Source organism: Muscardinus avellanarius (assembly GCF_963383645.1).
Source record: "Muscardinus avellanarius genome assembly, chromosome: 4".
NCBI classification, from domain to species: domain Eukaryota; kingdom Metazoa; phylum Chordata; class Mammalia; order Rodentia; family Gliridae; genus Muscardinus; species Muscardinus avellanarius.
Genome location: NC_137789.1, coordinates 157044897 through 157057074, shown reverse-complemented (window position 1 = coordinate 157057074; position 12178 = coordinate 157044897). Strand labels below are relative to the sequence as shown.

The window sequence follows — 12178 nt, the reverse complement described above, 5'->3', positions numbered from 1 at the left end:
TAGGACCCTCCTGTTTCAGCCTCCCAAGTGCTACAATTATGTGCATGTGTCACGCCTGGAGAGCTCTATGCATTTAGGACTACAGATAAAAATTATGAGCCCACAGTGAGGCATCAAGAGAGGGCCCAGAAACAATGAAAACAGTACAACAAATAACAAGGACGTTCTGTAGAGCCCGCCGCTACAGCAGGATTTGGAAGAATGGAGGGAGAGGTTGTGGAAGTTGCCCAGCATAGCGCGTGGTCAGTTACTGCTCCCTAGAGCATCACTCTGGCTGCCGGCGGGGTGCGCACATCAGTTTGATGTTGACGTCATCGTTATCCTAGCAGACACTGGTCTGACCTGCAGGCTGCGCCAGCAGGCAGGGCTGTCCTCTGTGAGGTGGCGGCGGTGCAGGGGGCGGAGGTCAGGGCTGCTGTGTGTGATGGAGCCAGGTGTCCTTGTCCTTGGACACTTAGGTCCTTTCCCACCTCTGGGCCTTAGTTGTGTCAGTAATAATAGTAGTAGTGATGATGATGATGATGATGATGATGATGATGATGATGATGATAACAATGGAACACAAAACAAAACTCCGTGTCCTGGCTACTTCTCATGGACTCTGGAGAGGCTAAGTGTGGTGATGCATATTTAAGGGCTTTGCAGATGGGAGCACTCCATTCTATTGTGAGGGCTCCAGATTTTGCCAGGTGTTTGATCCTCATCGTACTTTTCTGTTCCCAAGGAGAGGGTCTTAATTGCCTTAATTCCAAGCTGGGCTCCTTACCATGTGTGTGCAATCTTGAGTATTCATTCATTCATTCATTCATTCATTTATGTGGTACTGGGGATGAAACCCAGGGGCATTCTACCTCTGAGCTATACCCCCAGCCCTATTTTTTAGTCTTTGTTTTGAAACAGGGTCTCATAAGTTGTAAAAGGTCTCACTAAGTTACTGAGGCTGTTTGTGAACCATGTTCCTCCTGTCTCAGCCTCCAAAATGCTGGGATTACAAGTGTGCCACCATGCCTGGCTTTGGGTATATTATTTAATCTCCCTGTGTCTCAATCTTACATCTGGAAGTGGAAATAATAGCCTTATGTCCCTCTCCAAGAGTGGCAGAAGGAGGCAGGGGGTGGCTGCCACTGTGGCTCCTGTGTGACCTCAGGGCGAACCAGGTCCTGGACACTGGCAGTGGACAAGAGCCCCTACATTTCCTTCTTATGTGTCTGTGGTAGATTACTGTCCTCTTCCTTAGCTAACACGCCACACTCGAGACGAAGGCAGACAGACCGCAAAGAAATGCTTAGGAGCCACGTGTCATTTGGGAAACAGCTTGGGCTGGTCAGGGGCTCCCTCTGTGCAGTACACTGTTCAGACTTAGACCAGTACCTGGTTTGAGGATGTAGAAAGGGTACCATTGAATCCTGGGTATTTTAGGCCAGAGGCTGGTGTCTACCCTTAACTTCTCACCCTGAGTTCGGGCTCCATCGCACCCTCTCTCTTTCCTGTCTTCTTCCTCCCACCCTCCTGTTTTCTTCCCTCCTTCCTCTCTTCTTCCCTTCTCTATTCTTTTCTCCCTCCCTCCTTTTTTCCTTCCTTCCTTCCTTCCTTCCTTCCCTCCCTCCCTCCCTCCCTCCCTTCTCTCTTCTGCACATATCTGCTGAGCTTTTCCTTGGTGGCCACCACTGTGCTAAATACCTGAGATGCACAGGTAGCTCCTCCCCCAGGGACTCCTTGTCTTGGGAAAACAGACCTGGCTGGGTTACAAGGCCCAGGAGCCCCAGGGGAGGCTCAGAAGGTGGACCCAGTGCACTCCCTGGGCCCTGGAAGGCTTCATGGTAAAGGAGACACTTGACTTGTGGAAGATCTGGGTGGTGACTGGGAGGCTGAGACACAGCAACCTAAAGAGAGCTTGTTTTGAAATAAAAACTAAAAAGGGCTGGGGGTATAGTTGGGAGGTGGAAAGTCCCTGGACCCAATCCCCAGTACTCCCAATTTTTTTCATGAAATTTTGTGCTTTTAATAATTTTTTGCCTATTTGCACATGGAAATCACAGTGGACATCCAGTGCTATCATCTGTTGTAATAATGGCAAATTCTAAGTCTTTTCCCAAGTGGTTTTACAGGTGTTCATTCATTCGGCAGTACTCTGGACCTGGGGCTGTTCTAGATGTTAACATGCAGCAATGAACCAAGAACTTGCCTTGTGGGAATTACAGACCAGTGGAGGAGATGGGAAAGAAGCCAATAAATATTTTACGTGTTAGACACGTAGGAGCAGAGCTGAAAATGTTGTCTCTTGTATAATTAGTAACCGGCCTCCACTTATGCGTTTGTCTCTGCTCTCGCCTTCCCGTGGGATTGAGCCCCAACACAAGGCATTGGCTCTTGAGTCGAGAAGTCACTAGTGCTTCCCTGTGATCTGGGAAATACCATCAGCATCAACACAGCATCTGAGCCACCTGTAACCAGCTGCTGTATTTGTAGACCAGGAGATGGGAGCGTAACACATTGTTACAATAGTACTGGGTGCTGGGGATTTCACCGTACACATACACTCTCACCTACAAAGCTCTTCCCTGTTGTTGGCTAATTCAGATACTTCTAACATTTTGCTATTATGAACCACCCTAGAAAAATCTTCATGAATATGGCCTGTACCATATGTTAAATCCATTAAATCCTAAAGTTGTAATCTGGGGAGGGATATAACCAGATTTGCTTTATGGAAACATTGCAGGTGATGGGGTGGAGGGGGCAGCTGGTAGAGGCAGGAGGGGAGAGGGTATTGTGGTCTTGGCAGGAGTTAAGAAGTTCTCCATCAAGACTGTGAGACAGAGGTGGAGAAGGGATGAAGAGATATTTAGGAAACATACTAACTTAAATCCTACCAACAGTGTAGAAGTTTTCCTATTCCCTCACATCCTTCCCAGTATTGGTTATTATTTATTTTCTTGATGTCTGCCATTCTGAATGCAGTGAGATGCAATCTCAGTCTTGATGTACATTTCTTAGTTGCTAAAAGTGTTGGAAGTTTTTTCCTATATTTCTTGGCTGTTTGTATTTCTTCTTTTTAAGGTGTCTGTTGGTTCTTTGCCCCATTTATTGATTCAGCTGTTTGTCTCGTGGTGGTGAGTTTTTGAGTTCTGTGTATATTATTGGCAATACTCTTCTTTTCTCCACTCAGAGCCTCTCTCTACATGCTCTTGTTCCCTTTATGGTGCAAAGACCATCTAGATGCCTTCTCTTGGTATCATTTCCTGAACATTAAGCATCCCTTGAGGAAGCTATTGCCTGTATCCATGTGTTGGAGTATTGGGATCATATTTCCTTCTAGCAATTGCAGTGTTTCTGATCAAATTCCTAGGTCTTTAATTAATTTTTAATTGACCTTTGTGCAGGGCAAGAGATAGAAATATAGTTTCATTCTTCTATATCTGGATATCCAGTTTTCCCAGTTCCATTTGTTTAAAAAAAAAGTCTGTCTTTTCTCCTATATATGCTTTTGGCACCTTTGCTGAGGATTAGATGACTCTGTGGGTTTGTTTCTGTGTCTTCTGTTCTGTTACTCTTTGTGTCTGTTTGGCTATGCTGGGTCTTTTATTCTTTCATTTTATTTTAAGATTTTTATTCCTCTTCTGTGAAAAAGGTCATTGGTATTTTTGTGGGGACTGCATTGAATCTGTAGATAACTTGGTAACATGGCCATTTTAATAATACTAATTTCGCCTATCCATGAACATGGGAGGTCTATCTTCCAGTGTCATTTTCAATTTCTTTCTTTGATATTCCATAATTTTCATTGTATGTATCTTTTATCTCCTTGGTTGTATTTGTTCCTAGGTATTTAACTTTTGCAGCTGTTGTGAATAGAATTTTTTTATTTCTCTTTTAGCTAATTAATTACTGTTGTATAGGAAAGATATTGATTTTTATATATTGATTTTGTATTCTGATTCCTTGTAGAAATTTGTGTATCAGCTTTAGAAGTCTTCTGGTGGAGGTTTCTGGATTATCTAAGTATAATTTATATATATATATATATATATATATATATATATAAATTATACTTAGATATATTAGAGTAATAATTTGAATTCTGCCTTTTCTATTTCAATTTCATTTATTTTCTTTTCTTGCCTAGATGTTATGGCTAAAATTTTAAGTACCATATTAAATAGGAGTGGTGAAAATAGATGTAATTGCTTTGTACCTAATTTTAGAGAAAATGTTTTCAGATTTTTGCCATCCACTATGATGTTGACTTTGTATTTGCCCCATACAGTTCTTTTTATCCCAAATTTATTCTCTTCTCATTCATTCATTCTCTTTCTCTATCTCTCTCTCTATCTTGTACTAGAGATTGTACCCAGGACCATTTTACCTCTGAGATATACTTCTAGCCCTTTTTTACCTTTTGTTTTTCCCAGAAAGCATCTCACTAGGTTGCTGAGGCTGTCCTTTAACCTTCAATCCTCCTGACTCAGCTTCCTAAGTATTGGGATTACAGTCATTACCACCATGCCCGTATCCCCAATTTCTTGCAGTACTTGGGATGGAACCCAGGGGAATTCTACATCCTACATATACCCCCAGCCCTGGTTTTTATTCATTTATTTTGAAATAAGATCTCACTAAGCTGTAGAGAGCCTCACTAAGTAGGCGACGCTAGCCACAAACCTGTGATCTTTCTGTCTGTCTCCCAAGTACTGGAATTACAAATGTACGCCACCATGCCTGGCCAAATCACCATTTTCTTCACTGATTTTATATCATGAATGGGCACTGAATTTTGTCAAAGACTTTTTTCCACTTATTGAAATTATCATACGATTTTTGTCCTTACTTCTACTTATGGGGCAAACTACATTTATTGCTTTGTGAATGTTAAACCATCTTTGCATTCCTGAAATAAAAATAACTTGACCATGACTTACAATCTTCCTCCTGTGTTGTTGGATACAATTGGATAATATTTTATTAAGGACTTTTACATTTATGTTCAGGAGGAATATTGGCCTACAGTTTCCTTTCCTTGATATGTTCTTATCTGGTTTGGGTATTCAGGTGATAGTAGCTTCATAGTACAATGAATTTGTACTATATTTGAGATAACTTAAAGAACATTGGCATTACTTCTTTAAGGGTCTGGAAGAATTCAACTGAGAATTCATCTGGGATCTAGACTTTTTGTATTTAAAGATTTTTATTACTTCTTTGATCTTACTGATTGTTATTAGTCTGTTTAGGTTTTCTATATCCTCTTGGTTCAATTTTGGCAGACTGTATGTATTTAAAAAATATCCATTTCTTCTAGATATTTTAATTCATTGAAGTATAAGTTTTCAAAATATTCAAAAATGATCCTATGAATTTCTGTAATGTCTGTGGTGATCTCTCTTTTCCTACCTCTAAATTTATTAATTTGGGTCTTTCTTTTGGTTAATTTGGCTAGGAAATTTTCAAGTTTGTTTATATTTTCAAAGAACCAACTCTTTATTACATTGATTATTTGTATTATTTTTAATTTCCTATTTCATTACTTTCAGCTCTGATCTTAATTATTTTCTTCCTTCTAATGGATCTGGAATTGGTTCATCCTTGTATCTCTAGAACATTGAGATGCATCATGAGGCTATTATTTTTCTGATATTTTATTCTTAGAACCACCTTCATGGCATCCCAGAAATTCTTATATGTTGTATCTCTGTTCTCATTCGATTCTAAAAATTTTTAAAATTTTCCCCATTTCTTCTATTATCCATTTGTTCTTCAAAAGTATACTACTCACCGAGCATGGCAGTGCATGCCTTTAATTTCAGTACCAAGGGAAGCTGAGACAAGAGAATCATAGGTTTGAGACCAGCCTCAGCAACTTAGTGAGACTTTCAGTAACATAGCAAGATCCTGTTTCAAAACAAAATAAAGAAATGAAAAAAGCTGGGGGTATAACTTGGAGTAAAGTGCCCTGGTAATGTAAAGTAAAGTAAAAGTTCAATACTCAGTCACACACACACACACACACACACACACACACACACACACACACACACACGGGCATGGAAGTAGATTGTTCAATAGCCATGTGTTTAAATGGTTTTCATGTTTTTCTTTTTGCTGTTTATATCTAATTTCATTCTATTTTGATTTGATAAGATGCAAGGAATTCTATCTTTTTAAACTATTTGCTAAGACTTTCCACAAATATTTATGAAGAGCCTACTATGTGTCCAGCCCTATATTAGAAGATAGGAATCCACTGGCAAGCTGGGCATAATTAATTTTATTCTCATGGGGGGTTCTCATCAGAGAGAGAAATGGACATCAGCTGTGTCCTCATGCACTCACTGTCTTTACAAGCCAAGGTATGCACTGTAAGGAACAGGAATGCAGCTGTGTTATAAGTCAGGAAACATGACCTGCTTCTGAAGGTGGTGTCAGGAGATACCCTTCCTTGGGCAAGACACATGAGATCCAGAGGAGAACCAGGCAGGCAGGTTACACCAACACAGCGGTGCACACAGAGGCCCTGTGGTGGGCGGGCCAGCGTGTGCACAGTCCAGGGGATGGGGAAGCTCAGGGGAGTTGTGTGGTCAGGGATTAGCTGCCCAGTGATGCCCCACAATTAGCAGGGCAGACAGCCAGGCCCCCTTGAGACTTCTCCCTCAAGGGAGCACAAAGGGATGAGGGTGAGCACAGCCCTTCTAAAGCCCTGTGCTTGGACTGAGCTCTGAGGTCGGGTGATCCAGCTGTTCCTGAGTCACCTGCTGATGGGAATTCTTGAGTCAACAGTGCCCAGAGCTACAGAAAAAGTTTGTAAGCTCTGGAGAAGCTAGGTGTCACTGAGGGGCCTAATTAATATACCATCTACCAGGAAATGTTGAGGCCGCAGAGAGAAAAAATTCACCCTCAATCCAAGCCACACACCTCCATGTCTGTGAGTTCACAGTGAGGCCAGAGCTCCTGCTTGATCGCTGTGTAGGGTAGGGAGGGCATCAAGAGAAAATTAGTGAAAGTTTATTTTGTGATGTCAGATCTCAGGCTAATTACCTTGCTGGGCTTGAAGGATCTGCAGTTAAAAAAAATGTGCATAGCAGCCTCTCTTAAAGGAGCCTAATAAATTAAACATGGTAGCCGGGCATGGTGGTGCACGCTTGTAATCCCAGCATTTGGGAGGCTGAGACCTGGAGGATCGTGGTTTGCGGACAGCCTCAGCTACTTAGTGAGGCCCTCGGCAACTCAGTGAGACCCAGTTTCAAAATAAAGAAAAAATAGGGCAGGGGGTATAGCTTGGAGGTCAAATGCCCCTGGGTTCCATTCCCAAACCCGCAAAAAAAAAAAAAAATTAAACATGGTGGTACATACATGTAATCTCATAAACCAGGCATAGCAGTGCACACCTGTAATCTCAGTACTTGGGAGGCCGAAGCAGGAAGGATTGCAAGTTTGAGGCCAACCTTAGCAACTTAGCAAGACCTTGTTTCAGAATAAAATATAAAAATAGCTAGAGGTATTTGGAGGTAGAATACCCCTGGATTTAGTCTCCAGTCCACCCCCCACCAAAAAAAAAAAAAAAACCTCCTAAGATAGCTGGGGGAAGAGACAGTATGTCTTCAATCACAACCAATCACAACCCGGGTTGGTTGTGTCTAAGCAGCTGAGACACAGCTCTCTTCTGCAGTTAAATTTGGTATTTAAATTATTTTCCAATCCCATGGGAAATGTCATGGTACCTTTTTTATGCCTCTTGAAATTTTTTTTTTTTATTATCCAGTATTCTCTGTGACCTGTCTATGCTAAATCTGAGAAAAGGTCACATGGCTATATGATGACTATATAAATATTGCCAGACATAGCCAACTAGCCAATAACAATCCCTGGTAGTAGAAGGAAAATAACAACAACAACAACAACATTTGGGGTTTAGGCCAGAAGCTCTGTTCTTTGGGCCTGGCGGGCCGTGTCTGAATCCTGGCTTCCTCTCATCCCAGCCTGGTGACCTGGGCTATTTACTCACCGAAGCTTCAGGCTTCTCTGCTGCCACTGTGGGGCTGATACCAACATATCTTTCTTACAGTCCTGAAAATTGAGGGAGATGATGTATACAAAACCGTGAACACAATAGCCAGCATGTGTGAAGTGTCAATTATCGTCAGCATTTCTTGTTATAATTTATAACCGTGTAGCTGATAGGCAGTAGCTGAGTCCAGGAGCAGGGAGCCTGGGGTCCACGGCCACAGTGGTAACCTTCAAATCTTAGCCTGGCCCCTTCCATTCTTGCTCTGTCCCCATGGAGTCAGGGGAAGCCAGACTTCTCCTTGGGACAGAAACATCCCTTGTCTGCTGCTTCCCCTCTGTAGACCTGTACAAGGCCTCCAGATCCTGAGGATATAAAGGGGTCCTAAGGGACAGCTGAGCGTCGCGAGTATATTAGGCTTTGGGACAAAGAAATGAACTGAGCTCAGACTGAGCCGAGCATGCGCTCTGTCAGTGAGCCGCCCCTTCGGATCACACCTGGTCACGGCGGGATGGTCAGAGCAGGTGTTCTTCACTTGGAGCGAGGCCATCAGGTATTTTGAGAAACGAGGGGAACGGAGGGGCATGGGCTTGTCATGAGAGCCCCGTCTCGCCCACAGAGAGCTGCTTTCAGGGCATCTTTGCAGAATCAAGTTTTGCCTTTTGGTAGAGAAAATCATCCTGTGGCTTACACTTGGAGATAGCAGAATACTTTTGTGTCCATCAATCTCATTTTCATTGGGCCTTGAGGGCTAATTCCTGAAACTTAATTGCTCATGGTTAATCAATTCATCAATATTTATTGAATGTTTAGTTTTATCTCAACATGCATTCTTCGCAGTGATGGGCTAGAACAGAAATATTAGAGGTGGTTCTTTGATCTGCTATCAGAATCCCTGGCCGAATCAATGTTGGCCGGTGGCAGATTTTTTTTTTTTACCTCCTTCCCTTCCTCTTGTGCATTTTGAAATAATCAGAAACCTGCCTTTTATTTGCTGGCAGAGTTAACTCAGGAGGAAATGGAAATATATATTCCTTCCACGTTGTCATTCTTTCTTGGGGGAATAGAGAGATTCTAGGCATGTTCTTCTTTTTAAAAATAATGTATGTTGCTGAAGATTATATATCTGGGAAATAAAAGTATAAAACTAGGAGAGATTTCTGTTTATTTTTCAGATCCACAGCCGGCTTTTCTCATCCCCCAAAGAGCACTCTACCTGGGAAAGAAATGAAAGTCTTTCAAACACAGGTAAAGAACCAGGCAAGCGCTCGCTCTCTTCTCTCTCTTTTCCCTTCTCAGTGCGCTCTCTCTCTCTCGCTCGCTCTCTCTCTCTCTCTCTCTCTCTCTCTCTCTCTCAATTTTTTTTTAGTAATGTACTTTGGAGGCTAGTTTCCTACAAAACAAAGCATGATAGGATAGCTCAGTAGCTCTAACAGGATTTGAACCTGGTTTCAATTTCTAAACACTCAGTATAAGGTTTATTTTTTGCAGTACTGGGGAGCCCAGGGCATTATACCTCCTAGCTACACCCCCAGCCCTATTTTTTATTTTTTATTTTGAAACAAGGTCTCACTGAGTTGCAAAGGCCCTCACTAAGTAGCTGAGGCTCTCCAGCGTACCTCGACCCTCCTGTCTCAGCCTCCCGAATGCTAGGATTACAAGCGTGCACCACCACGCCTGGCTGACATCCGGCTTCTGCTTTGATGAAAAGGATGATAAGGGATGACAGCTGCTTCCCTAGGGTGGAGCCTAGGGACCCCCGTGACCACAGGCAGCTGAGCGTGCTGGTCCAGCTGGTGTGGAGCAGGGGACCTCCAAGAAGCATCAGTGGGACAGATAAAGAATATGAAATATTCTCAAGTGGTGTGGGTGCAAATTCAACATAGGTATGGTGGCTGTGCGTTCATAAATCAGTTTTTATGAAGCTTTAGCTCATAGCCATTAAATTATAAAAACACTAGGTGAGCTGGTTACAGTTCATAACTTTTATTAAATTTGTTAGCATAAATTATGTGGAAACAAGGCCTCCTCCCCTCCTCCACGTCAGAAACATCTGCAGTTTGATCAGAGGTTCTGGAGGGGGTGCTCCAAGAAAACCATTGACTCAGTGGAGCATTCAACTCGGAGACTCTAGCAAAAATACTTTTTATTTTTATTTATTTATTTTTCTGGGGTACCGGGGATGGAACCCAGAGGCATTCTACCTCTGAGCTGCACCCCCAGCTCTATTTTCCATTCTTTATTTTGAAACAGGATCTGACTAAGTTGCAGAGGGCCTCACTAAGCAGCTGTCCTTGAACCTTGATCCTCCTGTCTCAGCCTCCCAAATGCTGGGATTACAGGTGTGCGCCACCATGCCTGGCTTGCAAAAATACTTTTTAAAAGAATGTTTCAGTGTAGCAAATGTTATCTTTAATGCTCAGTTTAATTTGTAAATATGAAAGATGAATTGTGATAGATAAAAAATACACAGGTATATGTACTTATATGAGTACGTGTATTTAGAGATGTGTATCTGCTTGTGACATATATATGTACACACACATTTATTGCCGTTCTTCATTGCCTGCCACTACCTGCCTATATCAAAAATAGCAAGAAACCGAATTTCTTTCCATAAATGATATAGTCAAACCAAGACAAAAATATTGTTTGAGAGAAGCTTTCATATCTAATCCTGTCTGGAAGCCCCCAAAGCTCGGTTCCCAGCTTGTTTTTTAATCGTGGCAGATATTTAGTAGGAAGCCCTTGAAAAGCTAGTCTGGAAATTGCCTATGGTAAGAATGTGACTCTGTTGATAGATGCTTCTGCCAAAAAGCAAGGGCAGGCCCAGGAATCAGGCGTGGCCACCTGCGCCTGCGGGAGGTTTGGGGACAGAGGAGAGATGTGCTTTCCTCAGAATAATCGAGGCAGGTGCAGGGCCATCAGACCTGACTCACATGTGGATGTGTTGATGCCTTCACCGCAGGTCTGGGTCAGCTCAGAATGACCTACCGACTTACCTGGGCACTGGCTCAGCAGATGCATGTTACGAAGCTTCTCAGCAGTGGAATAACTGAGGAACCAGCTTCATACTGGACCGAGTCTGAGTGTTGACGGGCCAGGCTGCAGGGAACAGGCCCCATCAACCCTGGCTGGGAGGGAGGCAAGAGTCCTGGCTTTCTTTCTGTTCTTTCTAAACTGTCATCGTGCTAATTATGGAGAAGCACTTGAAAGGCAGGGTTAACCTTGGGTATTCTGGTGTAGGGCAAGGACTCCTATGTAGGCAGGCACTAAGTTGTTTGGGAAAATCAACTTCCCCACGTTGATTTTCTGTGGCTCTGTCTCTCTCACTCTGGGGTCTCCTCTGAGGTTGTTTTCAACTGTTAAAAAGTTGTTTTGGGCACTCGTTAAAAATGCCAAGACTAATTTTAGTTGAGTTCTTGCAGTGGAGCAAAACAGAACTAATTCCATACAGAACTAAGCTCAACTCTGAACAGCAAGGGCACTTCTTTTTGCATTTCTTTCTGCATTTGTACCACACAACTGTTCTGTGCCTTGGCCACTGGAGTTCCAGGCCGGAAGGCGGAGAGCTGATGTCTTATGGTGGAAGTGTCCTCTTGCCAAGGCCTTCAAAATCTGTTGGCTTGTGTAAAATTTCAGTTCATTATGATGAATAGGATCTGAAAAGTAAGGGGAAAAATGTAGGAAAGATGACTGACTATTCCTACCCAAACTTACATCTGTTTTTAAAATCTTAGGAAGGTAGAAAGGCCCTTTGAAATCACAATCCTAGGTGTTATAAGAAGATTCTGGTTCTCATCTCTACTTCCCTGGGTGACCTGCCTGCAGGGGAGGCTACTGGATGGGAGGATTGGGTGGTTTTTAAGTCTGGTGCCTACTTTGGGCCATTTCTAGGGAAACCAGTTAGTGGAAATGGAAGTCAAGGGGATCAATGAAGGTCACTTGGAATTTTTAATTGCTAATTCACTTGGCTTCAGAAGGAAGGTGGGTCTGCATAAAATATTCTCCCTCCTGATCAGTTAAGCCCGACCTTTACAAGTGGCAGTTTTTAAAGGATGGGCCTTTGATTGATGAGAGGGATGAAGTCACTGTATTTCACTTCAAACTGGAGGATGATCGTCCCTGTATTCCAGCTTTTTCAAGAGCAGTGCTCACTGCCCTCCCGACACTAGCTAT

General features: G+C 42.8%; 1 protein-coding gene across 2 annotated transcripts in view; it reads left to right on the top strand.

The window, feature by feature from the left end:
* Positions 1–12178, top strand: part of LOC308262244 ((E2-independent) E3 ubiquitin-conjugating enzyme FATS) — a gene marked incomplete at its 3' end in the record, with an annotated part of 233362 nt that overhangs the window by 23492 nt on the left and 197692 nt on the right. For both annotated transcript variants that reach the window (XM_080694701.1, XM_080694700.1), the window contains exon 2: positions 9175–9247. In XM_080694701.1, coding sequence (XP_080550827.1) covers positions 9175–9247 — 73 coding nt within the window. The remainder of the gene's footprint in view (positions 1–9174; positions 9248–12178) is intronic.